The 16,008-nt window shown below is 41.0% G+C and overlaps 1 protein-coding gene across 5 annotated transcripts in view; it reads left to right on the top strand.

The window, feature by feature from the left end:
- The window catches only part of FRMPD3 (FERM and PDZ domain containing 3), a 445,976-nt gene that overhangs the window by 187,978 nt on the left and 241,990 nt on the right, over nt 1-16,008 (top strand). For all 5 annotated transcript variants that reach the window (XM_056539303.1, XM_056539306.1, XM_056539304.1 and 2 more), the window contains one exon: nt 12,623-12,742. In XM_056539303.1, coding sequence (XP_056395278.1) covers nt 12,623-12,742 — 120 coding nt within the window. The remainder of the gene's footprint in view (nt 1-12,622; nt 12,743-16,008) is intronic.

The following is a 16,008-nucleotide window of genomic DNA, read 5'->3' as shown; positions in this document are numbered from 1 at the left end:
TAAGTGAGTGCAGGGGACCATAGAAGAGCGGCCGCCGCATCTATATATTATACAAGAGGATCGCAAGGGACCCTGGGATCATGGAAGAGTGTGTTCCATGCTGGGAGTAGTAGTACTTCCTAAAAAATGTTTTAAAAAAAGTGAAAATCACGCACACACTACATTTTTATTATTGTCGGCTACATTTTTAGTGCTTTACCCGCTGACATAAATTGATCCCTGTTTAAAAATTTATAAACATATTATAATAGAAAATATACATTTCGTTAGATACATTTTTTTCCATCACTACTGTATCTTTTTATTATTATTTTTTTATGGTACCCTACAAAATTTTTATAAAAAAAGGTATCTCCATAATTTTTTAGGATCGCTAAAGTCCAAAAAAGAATAAAAACATTTACTGAATGAACCCGAATACCGAATGTATCCAAAAAATCAAACCGTATCTGTATCCTTTTTATTATCTTTGTTATTAGAATGAATTATTTACGTTCGTATACAGATAACGAATGCATTTGTTATTCACCGCATGCATTCGGTAAATAACGAATACATTCGTTATTGTGCTATTCGTATTATTGCGGCTATTCGGGAATGTTCAAAATATGTTTTCGTGCATTCGGGTTCGTCCGAATGCCCGAAAACGGTAAAATTCGGTAAATTAGACATTCGTGCCGAACCGAATTGCACGTCTAGTTACTATGTTAGCCTCTCATGTACCCAACTGGCCTCCTTAACCCCTTCAGGACCAAGCCCATTTTGGCCTTAAGGACCGGAGCGTTTTTTGCACATCTGACCACTGTCACTTTAAACATTAATAACTCTGGAATGCTTTTAGTTATCATTCTGATTCCGAGATCATTTTTTCGTGACATATTCTACTTTAACATAGTGGTAAATTTTTGTCAATACTTGCATCCTTTCTTGGTGAAAAATCTGTAAATTTGAAAATTTAGCATTTTTCTAACTTTGAAGCTTTCTGCTTGTAAGGAAAATGGATATTACGAATACATTTTTTTTGGTTCACATATACAATATGTCTACTTTATGTTTGCATCATAAAATTGATGAGTTTTTACTTTTGGAAGACACCAGAGGGCTTCAAAGTTCACCAGCAATTTTCCGTTTTTTCACAAAATTTTCAAACTCGATATTTTTCAAGGACCAGTTCAGGTTTGAAGTGGATTTGAAGGGTCTTCATATTAGAAATACCCCATAAATGACCCCATCATAAAAACTACACCCCCCCAAAGTATTCAAAATTACATTCAGTCAGTGTTTTAACCCTTTAGGTGTTTCACAGGAATAGCAGCAAAGTGAAGGAGAAAATTCACAATCTTCATTTTTTACACTCACATGTTCTTGTAGACCCAATTTTTGCATTTTTACAAGGGGTAAAAGGAGAAAATTTTTACTTGTATTTGTATCCCAATTTCTCTCGAGTAAGCACATACCTCATATGTCTATGTAAAGTGTTCGGCGGGCGCAGTAGAGGGCTCAGAATGGAAGGAGCGACAAGGGGATTTTGGAGAGTACGTTTTTCTGAAATGGTTTTTGGGGGGCATGTTGCATTTAGGAAGCCCTTATGGTGCCAGAACAGCAAAAAAAAATCACATGGCATACCATTTTTGAAACTAGACCCCTCGGGGAATGTAACATGGGATAAAGTGAGCCTTTATACCCCACAGGTGTTTCACGACTTTTGCAAATGTAAAAAAAAATAAAAATTTTTACCTAAAATGCTTGTTTTCCCAAAAATTTACATTTTTAAAAAGGGTAATAGCAGAAAATACCCCTAAAAATTTGAAGCCCAATTTCTCCCGATTTAGAAAACATGCCATATGGGGGTGAAAAGGGCTCTGCTGGCGCACTACAGGTCTCAGAAGAGAAGGAGTCACATTTGGCTTTTTGAAAGCAAATTTTGCTCTGGGGGCATGCCGCATTTAGGAAGCCCCTATGGTGCCAGAACAGCAAAAAAAAAAACACATGGCATACCATTTTGGAAACTAGACCCCTCGGGGAACATAACAAGGGGTTAAGTGAACCTTTATACCCCACAGGTGTTTCACGACTTTTGCATATGTATAAAAAAAAAATTTTTTACCTAAAATGCTTGTTTTCCCAAAAATTTTACATTATTAAAAAGGGTAAAAGCAGAAAATACCCCCCAAAATTTGTAACACAATTACTCCCGAGTACGGCGATACCCCATATGTGACCCTAAACTGTTGCCTTGAAATACGACAGTGCTCCAAAGTGAAAGTGCCATGCGCATTTGAGGCCTAAATTAAGGACTTGCATAGGGGTGGACATAGGGGAATTCTACGCCTGTGATTCCCAAACAGGGTGCCTCCAGCTGGAGGCTCCGTTTTGTAAACAGTGGCGTACCAGAAGCTTTCATTTTTATTGGGGAGGGGGGCTGTGTAGGGGTATGTGTATATGTAGTGTTCTTTACTTTTTATTTTATTTTGTGTTAGTGTAGTGTTTTTAGGGTACAGTCACATGGGCAGGGGTTCACAATAGTTTCTCGCTGGGAGTTTGGGCTGCGGCAGAAAATTTGCCGCAGCTCAAACTTGCAGCCAGATACTTGCTGTAAACCTCCGCCCATGTGAGTGTACCCTGTACGTTCACAAGGGGGGGGGGGGGGAGGGGAACATCCAGCTGTTGCAAAACTACAACTCCCAGCATGCGCTGACAGACTGTACATGCTGAGAGTTTTAGTTTTGCAACAGCTGTAGGCACACTGGTTATGTATCACTGAATTTGTGACCTAACTCAGTGTTTCACAACCAGTGTGCCTTCAGCTGTTGCAAAACTACAACTCTCAGCAGTCACCGACAGCCAACGGGCATGCTGGGAGTTGTAGTTATGCAACCAGCAGATGCACCACTACAACTCCCAGCATGCACTTTAGCTGTTTGTGCAAGCTGGGAGTTGTAGTTATACAACAGCTGAAGGTACACTTTTCCATAGAAAAAATGTGCCTCCAGCTGTTGCAAAAACAGCTGAAGGTACACTTTTCCATAGAAAAAATGTGCCTCCTGCTGTTGCAAAACCATAAGTCCCAGCATGCCCATAAGGGAATGATGGGAGTTGTGGTGGTCTGCCTCCTGCTGTTGCATAACTACAGCTCCCAACATGCCCTTTTTGCATGCTGGGAGCTTTTGCTGAGCAACAGCAGGAGGCTGTCACTCACCTCCTGCTGCTGCCGGCACACAGGTCAGTCCTTCGTCATCGCCGCTGCTCCTGGGGCCCCAATCCCAACATTGACGCCGGGGATCGGAGTCCCCAGCCCCCGGGGTGCACGTCCCATACGGAAGAGGGCCGGAAGAGGGGCGGAGCAGGTTGCGGGAGTGACACCCGCAGCAGGCACCCTGATTGGTTGGCCGGTAATCCGGCCGATGAATCAGGGCGATCGTGAGGTGGCACCAGTGCCACCTCACCCCTGCAGGCTATGGCTGTTCGTGGCCATCAGAGACGGTCCCGATCAGCCAGTAATTCCGGGTCACCGAGTCACTGGAGACCCGATTGACCCGGAATCTTCGAAGATCGCTGGACTGAATTGTCTAGCGATCTGCGGCCATCGCAGACATGGGGGGGGCATAATGACCCCCCTGGGCGATATGCCGGGATGCCTGCTGAACGATTTCAGCAGGCATCCGGCTCCGGTCCCCAACCGGCTAGCGGTGGGGACCGGAATTCCCACGGGCGTATGGATACGCCCTCGGTCCTTAAGGACTCGGAATGCAGGGCCCTATGTCCTGAAGAGGTTAAGGACGTACGGCGTACCCGGTGTTTAAAACGGGGTCACGCGGCATCACACCGGTGACCCCACATCACACCGGGTTGGTCCCGGCTGCTAATCATAGCCGGGACCCTGGGCTAACAACGCGCGGCATCGATCGTTGTGCCGCGCGCTGTTAACCCTTCAGACGCGGCGATCAAAGTTGACCGCCGCGTCTGAAAGCGAAAGTAAACGCTTCCCGGCAGCTCAGTCGGGCTGATCGGGACATCGCGAGAAAATCGCGATGTTCCGATCAGCTAAAACGCAGGCAGAGGCCTCCTTACCTGTCTCCGCGGCGTCCAATCGATGATTGATTGCTCGAAGCCTGAGCTACAGGCTTGAGCAATCAAGCCCCTATCTCACTGATCCGTGCAAAGCTATTGCTTTGCAGGGATCAGCATAGGAGATCAGTGTGTGCAGTGCTATAGCTCCCTATGGGAGCTATAGCACTGCAAAAAAAAAGTGAAAAAAAAGTAAACAAAGGTAATTTAACCCCTTCCCTAATAAAAGTTTGAATCACCCTCCTTTTCCCATTAAAAAAAAAAACGGTGTAAATAAAAATAAACATATGTGGTATTGTCGCGTGTGGAAATGTCCAAACTATAAAAATATATTGTTAATTAAATCGCACTGTCAATGGCGTGCGCGCAAAAAATATTCCAAAGTCCAAAATAGTTTATTTTTGGTCCCTTTTTATATAATGAAAAAATGAATAAAAAGTGATCAAAAAGTCCAATCAATGCAAAAATGATACCGATAAAAACTTCAGAACACGGCGCAAAAAATGAGCCCTCCTACCAGCCTGTACACAGAAAAATAAAAAAGTTATAGGGGTTAGAAGATGAGAATTTTTAACATATAAATTTTCCTGCATGTAGTTATGAATTTTTCGAAGTACGACAATATCCAAACTATATAAGTAGGGTATCATTTTAACTGTATGGACCTACAGAATAAAGATAAGGTATTCTTTTTACCGAAAAATGATCTGCGTAGAAACGGAAGCCCCCAAAAGTTACAACATTTTTTTTTCCGTTTCGCCGTGGATTTTTGGGTGAAATGACTAATGTCACTGCAAAGTAGAATTGGTGGCTCAAGAAATAATCTAACATATGGAATTTTATGTGCAAAATTGAAAGAGTTATGATTTTTAGAAGGTGATGAGGAAAAAATTTAAATGCAAAAACGGAAAAACCCTGCGTCCTTCAGGGGTTAAACACTCCAATAACAGAATTAGATTTGGATGTTATTCTTAAATGTTTACCATTTCGAAAATCACCGGGCCCAGATGGCCGCACCAATGAATACTTCAAAAAATTCTTCCTTATTCTTAAGCTACCTATGTTGCGCTTTTTTCAATCGGCTGTGAACTCCAGCTTCTTCCCTATTGAGAACTAGAAAGCTTTAATTGTGACGTTTCCTAAACCAGGGAAGGATCCAGATGTTCCACAAAATTTTAGGCCAATTTCGCTCCCAGCCAGACTGGCGGACGTTTTACCATCTCTAATTGCTGAGGACCAGACTGGGTTCGTGAGAGGTTGTCAGTCTTCGGATAAAACTAACAGAGTGCTTAATCTGATACACCACATTACTGTCCATAAGACGCCTCCTATCTTGGTTGCCATAGACGCTGAAAAGGCTTTTCATCACCTCCTTTGGAAATATGCATTTGCAGTCTTGGAGAAGGCATTAAAGGCCTTACAAGCTCTATATTCTCAACCTCCTGCCCAAGTATTTTCCAATAGTATGCTTTCGGATTCCTTTCTTCTGTCCAATGGAACCCGTAAATGGTGTCTCCTTTCCCCTCTTATCTTTATTCTTTCGTTGGAACCTCTGGCTTAAGCAATCGGAGATTCCTATATTACTATATTGCTACCTTGGTTAGTCTAATGCGTCCTCTATAGGAAGATAGGCCTGATATGCAATGGGTTAAAATAGAATGCCAATACGCTACAGTGGCTGATCCTCATGCCCTATTTTTCATCTACCTGTGGAAGTTGAAAGCCACTGTCCATATGACCCCTCTTACCTCTGCAGCCTTAAGTTGCTGGGAATTGTTACATAGTATGTCCAACCCCAAAGCAAGTTACTTTGGCTTTTAGGCCCCATTTTCACTTCTTCAGATGGCTATTCCAGATTTTAACCCATCCCTGTGGGTGGAACAGGGAGTAACTTCTATATGCCAACTTTATAAATATTGTACTCTAATCCCTTTCCCTGATCTGGTTACGCACTTTAACATACCTTCCGGGCAACTGTATAATTTTCTACATATTAATCCTCCCCCTGGTATTTCACTATTTCCATAGAAATTGTAAAGGTCTTAAGCCATTGTATGCGGCTATGAATAATCATAACGAATTAACCCTGACAGCTGCTATGAAGGCCTGGGAAAAGGAGTTGGGGATTGTGTCCATTGTGGCTGATTGGTCTAGAGACTATAAATATATGCAATCCGCTCTTCCTTGTGTGTTGCACCTGGAAGCAGCCTTAAAAACTAACCTTAGAGGGTATTGGGATTCACGCCTTTATGGGGGAAGAAAAGAAACTTAAGGAACTTGTGCATTGTGAGTCAAGCTTCTGGGACAGTAAGGGTATAACAAAGATAAATCATATGTTTGATAAAGGGCAATTCATTTCATTTAATTATCTAAAAATGTTGAACTGTGTAGAAGATAGAGATTCGTTGTATTATTGGCAGATTAGGCACGCAGTGTATAACACAGTAGATAAGGAGGTCTACTATTCACAGAGTCATAAAATGGTAGAGGCAATGACACAAATAGAATACCTGAAGAGAAATGGGATATCTATTATATATAAAAGTTTGAACATCACAATGGGAATAGAGGGAGTGGATAGGATAAAGAAAAAGTGGTCTGACACAGTGGGGCATATATCAGAGGAAAGTTGGGAAACTATAACTCAGAATATTGGTAAGGTATCTTGTAGTATGGAACATAAAATGGTACAATTTAAGATAGTTCACATGGTTCACTATTCCGCACTCCACTTATATAGGATGGGGGTGAGAGAATCAGCACAATGTGTGAAGTGTGGGGGGGGAGAAGCGGATTATATTCATAGCCTATGGCTATGTAGTAAAATCTCTGGATTCTGGGAATCTGTAATTTGCGAGATCGAGAATAAAATCCCGGTGGAGGTGCCTCGTACAATAGAATTTAATATAATTGGCGCTATAGAAAATCTGGGTAAATATGAGTATGTATTACATAGGGCCCTTTTCTTTGCACGACTGGTGATTTTAAGGAACTGGATATTTTCTGAGGGGCCAAGGATAGAAGAGTGGAAAGATGGGCTAAGAGAGTGGAACAAGATCTGGAGATTTTGGTAAAAAAAATGTCTCCCTTTTTTTTTTTCTCTCTGCCCTGGGGTTGGGTGGGGAGGGAGGGGATGGGGGGTAAGTAAATGTTTATATTGTATATGGTGATATTGTTTTCGCATTGACTTTTTGAATGACACTGTATTTATGGTTGGTCACTGTTGAATACAATTGATTGTAACCGTTTTATATCTATTTAAAAATGAAAATAAAAGGATTAAAAAAAAGAAATTAAAAAAAAAAACCTTAGAGGGTATTTCACCCTTTGCAGATTGCATATTATGTATCCCTCTTGCCCTGATCTTTGCTGAAGATCCTGCAGTCACCGAGGCACCCTATTGTATGTGCTTTGGGCCTGTCCAATTATAACCACCTATTGGAAGTCAGTGGAGCGTCTAATGTTTACTCTATTTGGCTTCCCTACAACATTGTCCCCTGATATGGCTCTATTACTACTTCGTATAGACGAAGTTTCCATTCCAATCCGTCACCTGTTTTGTTAAATTTTAGTCGTAGCAGAACTTGTCATAACCAGACACTGGAAATCGGCCGCACCCCCAGATATAGCAGAACTGACAGCAACCATTCACCACTCCCATAATTTAGAAGAAATATGGGCGATAGGAAAAGGCCAAACAAACCGCTTCTATAATATTTGGGAACCCTGGAGATCTTATGTTTCTCCATCCACTCGCACAATGATGCTACCACCTTACTCATCTGTCTAAACTTACCCCCCTCCTCGCATATAGTAGCCACTGTACACTCCTGTATCTATCTTTCATATTCTACACTCCCTCTCCTATACTGTATAACCGTCAGTCCTATGAGTTAGTATGTAAATATTATGTCCACCCTAGTTTCCTTGTTTGTTTTGGTTTTATCTTTATGATTTTCCTTGTTGGATACCTTCTTCCCTGTTTTATTTTACTTATATACACATATCGGGACTCTGAGGTGTCCTTTGCATTTTTGGTGGCCCTAATGAGAATTGCTTCTCTTATCTTCATCGGTGTACTTCAACTAGTACTGATTATAATGTTAGCAGCATTCTCTGTGATGTCCACAATAGCTGTTTTCAGATCCCTCATGTTCTCAGTATTTTTCTATGGTTTGTTATTTGATGGCATGTGTGTTTGCATTCTCTGTAACTTGTTAAACTTCAATAAATCTCTTTGAACCATAATTCCCTAAACTTTTTTGTACATTTCTAGAAAAAAGATTGTTTGGTGCATCTCACGACTATACACTGACCGAGGTAAAGTAGGCAAAAAACACCTATACCCTAAGTGTGCAATAACAAGAATTGTAATAAGAAAAAGGAGTAGCCTACACCTCAAGGACAGAATCGAATAGATAATAAAATTGGTAAATTAATTGGCTGAGACCGTGCTTCAAATATCAAAAAATGAATAAGTTTATATATATATATATATATATATATATATATATATGTATATCTTAGATAAAAATAATTCTCCTCACAGGGCCCTTGTGAGAGGAATATTACATATATATTTAGTGAGACATAATGAAATAGTACAATTTAATAAAATTGAATAAAAATAAATGTTAAAATAAAATATTAATGCAGTGTGACTGATAGTCCGGCAATTCTATTAAACTGATACTCCGGTATGCAGCTGTGAAAGTCCAGCAAAGTATTGTATTGACAAATATAGTAAATGTCCAGAATAGTATCCAGTGTGTACCAATTTGGTCACTGTAGAATATGTGTAAAATTATATTACCAGATCTGCTGTGTCCCTCTGGATTGCGATGTGCTGTGCTGACCTGTGGGCGCTTGCATGCGCCTGCGTGTCTGGTTCAGACGGCACTGAACCCGGTGTTTGCCGTGCTGTAGCTGCGGGAGTCTGGAGATGGTTTCCATTAGACTCCCTCGTGGAGATGGCATCTGACGTATGTGGTCAGCAAGAAACACAGGTGATGAATACAGCACAAGGTGGAACACAGGATCTCAGAATCAGACAGTGTCATGGGCAACAGGATACAAATGAAGGCAGCAGATGAATCGCAGATACATCACAGGAATAGTGGGTAAAACCAGTGGCAACTGGTTATAGATGGCTTTTTTGAACAATGCTGGATTTGGCTTGGAGTTGATGTTCGACAGTTTGTCGCTACAAGTCCATATGAATAAAAAGTTAGAAGTCACACTGCATTTGGCTAAACGTGTTTCGGGGTACTGTATACAAAGTATTCAACCCCTTCCTCAGTAGCTATGTCTCTGGAATGATTCCTAGCATATTTATAGCCATTCCAATTAGTTTTAGAGGTGGAGAGAAAATCATTTACAAACTGTTGCAATGGATCACAGGATTACGTCACTATGGCTGACAAACTAGTATTCTGACATTACTATCTATTTATTTTGTATGATTAAATGTGGACAAATAATAAGAAGGAAATGAATAAATAATAAAATGAAAAAGATGGAAAAAGATGCATATAAAAATAAATATAAAAATAAAATAAAAATGGTGAAAATAATATTAATAACATAAAATTAAATAGATGAAAATAGAAAACACAAAATTGTGGTGCTATGTCATGTATGTGTCTATAGAGTGAATAGAATTTAGGATGCAGTAAAAATATACAAATAAATGTTGCTATCTGGATAGCATATCCAAGCAAATAGCAAATTTGATAATTGGGGTGTTTGTGATAACTACTCTAGATTTCTGTGACGGGCTTGCATCATATTCTTGCAACAAGCAAAATGTGTAGGTAGATAGATAACATTATAGTATAAAGGATAGAATGTGAGTGAGAAAAAAATAAGGAAATAAAAATCAAAATAAATGAAAAAATAAAAAAGAAATGAATAAAAATAAATAAATCAAACTGTAGCAAAAACAATAATTACAGTAATATTAAATAGAAATAACAGAAAAATGAAGAAAATCATAGTGAGGGATGGAATCGGCTGTGGCCCATGTCCCATTAGAGAACAAGGGACACGGGCCAGAGTCCAGACCATCACTCACAAAAATCCAAATAGTTCAAAACTGGAATTGAGACCACCAGGTTCCAACGTTGCAAATTCATATATCTTTTTGCTTTCTGTTCGAGACATTGTAATCATGTAACTACCTCCTCTCCAATCTTGTCTAATATGTTGCAAACCTACGAAAGAAAAATTGCAACATAATCCTGTGACATAATCCTGTGATCCATTGCCACAGTTTGTTAATGATTTTCTCTCAAACTCTAAGAGGAAGGGGTTGAATACTTTGTATACAGTACCCCGAAACGCGTTTAGCCAAATGCAGTGTGACTTCTACCTTTTATTCATATGGACGTTTAGCGACAAACTGTCTAACATCGACTCCAAGCCAAATCCAGCATTGTTCCAAAAAAGCCGTCTATAACCAGTTGCCACTGGTTTTACCCACTATTCCTGTGATTTATCTGCGATTCATTTGCTGCCTTCATTTGTATCCTGTTGCCCATGACACCGGCTGATCCTGAGATCCTGTGTTCCACCTTTAGCTGTATCCATCACCTGTGTTTCTCGCTGACCACATACGTCAGACGCCATCTCCACGAGGGAGCCTAACAGAAACCATCTCCAGACTCCCGCAGCTACAGCACGGCAAACACCTGGTTCAGTGCCGTCTGAACCAGCCGCTCCGGCGCATGCAAGCGCCCACAGGTCAGCACAGCACATCGCTATCCAGAGGGACACAGCACATCTGGTAATATAGTTTCACATATATTCTATAGTGAACAAATTTGTACACACACTGGATACTATTCTGGACATTTACTATATTTGTCAATACAATACATTGCTGGACTTTCATCGCTGCATACCGGAGCATCAGTTTAATAGAATTGCCTGACTATCAGTCACACTGCATTAATATTTTATTTTAAAATTTATTTTTATTCAATTTTATTAAATTGTATTATTTCATTATGTCTCACTAATATATATGTAATATTCCTCTCACAAGGGCCCTGTGAGGAGAATTCTTTTTATCTAGTGTATATATATAGATAGATAGATATAGATAGAGATATATATAAATAAACGTATTAATTTTTTAATATTTGAAGCACGGTCTCGGCCAATTAATTTACCAATTTTATTATCTATTCGATACTGTCCTTGAGGTGTAGGCTACTCCTTTTCCTTATTCCAATTTTTGTAGGTTTGCCTACATTTTGCACTTTTCCCTACATTTTCCTTTATTTACACATGCTCTGTCAGGTTTTCCTCAGCTCAAATCCACTATATTTTCTGTTGAGACCTTAGTAAATAAATTGGGTTTTTGTGAAAATGTCGGGCACACGCCCCCTTTTCAGCAACCACACCCACTTTTCATGCAGGTCACACCCCATTTTCGGTTTTCTCAGTAAAATGGAGAGTTAGTCAGGTGTTTTTCAATTCTAGCACAAATTCTGGTGCACATTCTGGAGCAGACAGAATTTCTGGCGCACAATCTGACAAAACATGTCAGGTTTACAATAGTAAATCCAGGCCCATATCTTTTATGTTTGTGAAAGTAGGGATTATGTAAGACTTCCAATTTCTCTCAATTAACAATTTCGCTGTGAGAATGGTCTGGACAAGAAGGGAGACCCCTTGCGGCAGGTTTTTTTAAATCATGAAAACTCATAGAAAACGTAATATGTTTTTTTTTTTTTTTTTAAACAGTAAATTAGGAATATTTTTTTATTTCATATAAGGAATGAAATATAAAAAAAAAAAGTTTTAATGACAGTGCCCATTTAAATTTCAAGTGTTCCTGTGTTCCTGAGGACAAAAATATTATAAGCAGACTTCTACATTAAGATCCACAATATTGCCGATGTTTAGGCCTTCTGGGCCTTGATCTCAGTTAATGTTAAGGGTAGTAAGCAGGGATAAGAGAGAAAGAACCTGCTGCAGTGGTATCCAGATTTTAGGATTAGATGTCAAGTCTGTGTGTGCATGAGGAGTACCACTACTTCTGGCCATTATAAAACTTGGCATATGGTATTATTGCTCTGCAGGCTTTATTTCTCATTTTCAATTATCCCTGACTAAGTGTGTGGAACCTAAAGTCTGTGATGACTCCTATACTCTAGATTCACAGAGGAGGGGGACCTGCTTTTCTATGTCTTTATAGCAAACCACCAGAAGTAGCAGCAGCATGGAAGACATTATAGATAACATTTCAGCAGTCTAACCTATGAATTAAGCACTGGGCTGAGATCTAATGTTCACTATAAACTGTAATATGCTCTCCACAGTCTCTCTATCTGCCTCTACCTCTCTCCAGCTCCATGCCTACTCTCCCTCTCTACAGATTTGCAAACACAAAATAGACTTGAGTTTTTTTTTTTGTGTGACTGATGAGTGGGGAGAAAGAGGCATTTTATATGATAACATTTATTACAAGGTTTCTTATATTCAGTTGTACTATTTTTCCAGCGTGACCATATAAAGTGATGTGTTATTGTGCATTTGATCTTCCTAGGTTGTCCATCGAACTCACTATCAAGGCATGAGATGTTTATTTAGAGTCAGCTTCTATCCCAAAGATCCAGCTGATATTCTCCATTCAGACCCTGCTGCATTTGAATATCTGTACATACAGGTAATAATTTTAATAAAAACATTCAGAACATTTAGCTTCATGTCTGTATATGTTTGTATATATGCTTGTAAATAATTTTCTTTTTCGATATTCTATTTCATTTTGTATGATAATAAGGATCACCTTCCTGCTTGAGTAGCTCCTCTGGTCTATTACAAGCAGTTTACTGACAGCTGTACAGCAGCTATAAGGACTGTAAGATAATCACCTACAAAAACCATGAACACAAAATAAACAAGTACTACAATCAATTTATAAATATAATCCCATAAGAACATATAAACATAAAAACATAGTTAAAAACATAGCCGCACCGAAATAAATATCACGTAGAAGCATTAATCACCAACAAACAGAACACCATTCACTAATTACAAAAATGAAAAAGCTTTATTGGTCTTCATAATAAAATGACAAACATATATAAAAATTGAGAGAATGGCAAGGAGAATAAAAACAGATACAGATGAAGAGCAGTATTGGTAATGGATGTACATATGTTAGACAAGGAGACAGCACAAGGCTGAAATGGTTACAGATAGCAATGTTCCAGAGTTAAATGTACAATTAAATACATGAATCAAGAATAAAGAATGGGAAAGAGAGAATATCAAGGATCAAAGCCAGAATGTATGTCATCCAGGACACAGTACCACCTACCCCTAGGGTATCCAATATCCCTATTGTGTCCCTACTGAGTTGAAGGCAAAACACCCTCATGAGGCCGGTGCTAATTGCCCCATACTAGAGGGCAAAATTCCTTCCAAGCAAAATCAATACCAGTATTAACGTTACATGGTTACATAGTTAGTGCTTTTGAAAAAATACATATATTCATCAAGTTCAACCAAGGAATTGAAGAGAAGAGGTGTGGGTGGATGAAGGGTAGGGGATGGGATTTTATATTTCTTCATAAGCATTAACCCCTTAACTTCTTGGGGACGGAGGGCATATGCATACGCCCTCGCGTCCTGTCACGGAGGACATACCTGTACGCCCTCCGCATTTCCAATCACCGATGCTCGCTGGGCGGTGATCGGACCGAGATGACTGCTGATATCTATCAGCAGGCATCCCGTGGCAATGCCTAGGGGGGTTCTGAGACCCCCCATGTCGGCAATCACGGCAAATCACTGGTGACCCGATCACCCAGAAAATAAGAATGATCGGAGCTGTCAGAGACAGCTCCGACCATCCTAAAGGATAGGAGCGAGATGGCAGTGTTGCCACCCCCTCCTATCCCCTGCCATTGGTCGATCAGGCTGAGGACCAATGGCAGGAGGGGAGCGGGGGGGGGGGGGGGTTAGAGTTAATTTCCCCCGCTCTGCCCACCGATCGAAGTCGGGGCAGAGCGGGGGGAAAACGGGCGGCGAGGGGAGAGCATAGCCCGGCTTACCCGGACCGGCGAAGGCATCCTGGACCAGCGGCGGTGGCATCGACTCAGGAGGAGCAGCCGGAAAGTGCGCATGAAGAAGGCTGCAGTAAGGATTATGGTAAGTGATCTCTCTGTGGCCTTCTAAAAGCTGCAAAACTACAACTCCCAGCATGCCCAGACAGCCAAAGGCTGTCTGGGCATGCTGGGAGTTGAGTTTTGCAACATCTGGAGGGTCACAGTTTGGAGACCACTGTGTAGTGGTCTTTAAACTGTGGTCCTCCAGATGTTGCAAAACTACAACTTTCAGCATGCACTGACTGTAGTTTTGCAGCATCTGAAGTGGCACAGTTTGGAGACCACTGTACGGTGGTCTCCAAACTGTAGCCCTCCAGATGTTGCAAAAGTACAATTCCCAGCATGGCCAGACAGTCAGGTATGCTGGGCATGTAGTTCTGCAATATCTGGCCCCTCATATGTTGCAGAACTACAACTTCCAGCATGCCTGGACAGTCTGGGCATGCTTGGAGTTGTAGTTTTGCAACATCTGGAGGACTACAGTTTGGAGACCACTACTTAGCGGTCTCCAAACTGTTCTTCCCCAGTTGTTGCATAACCAAAACTCCTAGCATGCCCAGACTGTCCAGGCATGCTGGGAGTTGTAGTTCTGCAACATCTGAAGGGCCAGATACTGCAGAACTACCCGCCCAGCATCCCTGACTGTCTGACCATGCTGGGAATTGTAGTTCTACAACAGCTGTAGGCACACTGGTTGGGAAACACTGAGCTAGAGTCTGTTTCCTAACTCAGTGATTCAAACCCGTGTGCCTCAAGCTGTTGCAAAACTACAACTCCCAGAATGCACTGACAGACCGTACATGCTGGGAGTTGTAGTTTTGCAACAGCTGGAGGCACACGGGTTGGAATCACTGAGCTAGAGTTTGTTTTCTAACTCAGTGGTTCCCCACCAGTGTGCTTACAGCTGTTGTAAAACTACAACTCCCAGCATGTACCGTCTGTCAGTGCATTCTGGGAGTTGTCATTTTGCCACAACTGAAGGTTTGGGGCGCCCACTCACATTCACACGTGCAGGTTTACAGTGGGTTTCCTTCTACGACTTTGAGCTGCGGCAGATTTTCCGCCACAGCTCAAACTCCCAGCGGAAAACTTACTGTGAACCCCCGCCTGTGTGAATGTATCCTAAAAACACTACACTACACTAACAAATAATAAAAAGTAGACCACTACATATACACCCCCTTACACGTCTCCCCCCCTAATAAAAATGAAAAACGTCTCATACTGCAGTGTTTCCGAAACGGAGCCTCCCTCTGTTGCAAAACCACAACTTCCAGTGTTGCTGGACAGCCATAGACTGTCCTGGCATGCTGGGAGTCTTGCAACAGCTGGAGGCACCCTGTTTGGGAAACACTGCTGTGGGTTTTACTGTAGGTAACCGGGTCTGCCTCTATTGCAAATTCCTTATTTAGGCCTCAAATGCACATGGCACTCTCTCACTTCAGAGCCCTGTCGTATTTCAAGGCAACAGTTTAGGGTCACATATGGGGTATTTCCTCATTTGCGTCACAAATTTTGGGGGGCTTTTTCTCATTTTTACCCCTTATGAAAAGTTAAAGTTGGGGGCTACACCAGCATTTTAGTGTAAAAAAAATGTAAATTTTACACTAACATGCTGGTGTTGCCCCATACTCAATTTCTTCTGAGTACAGAAATACCCCATATGTGTACGTAAAATGCTCTGCGGACGAACTACATGGCTCAGGAGTGAGAGAGCGCCATGTACATTTGAGGCCTAAATTGGTGATTTGCACAGGGGTGGCTGATCGTTACAGTGTTTCTGACATAAACGCAAAAAAAAAAAAATCACCCACAT

Source organism: Hyla sarda, chromosome 9 (genome assembly GCF_029499605.1).
Source record: "Hyla sarda isolate aHylSar1 chromosome 9, aHylSar1.hap1, whole genome shotgun sequence".
Taxonomy (NCBI): domain Eukaryota; kingdom Metazoa; phylum Chordata; class Amphibia; order Anura; family Hylidae; genus Hyla; species Hyla sarda.
Note: the sequence above shows the minus strand (reverse complement) of the source record. Positions and strands in the feature narration are given on the sequence as shown.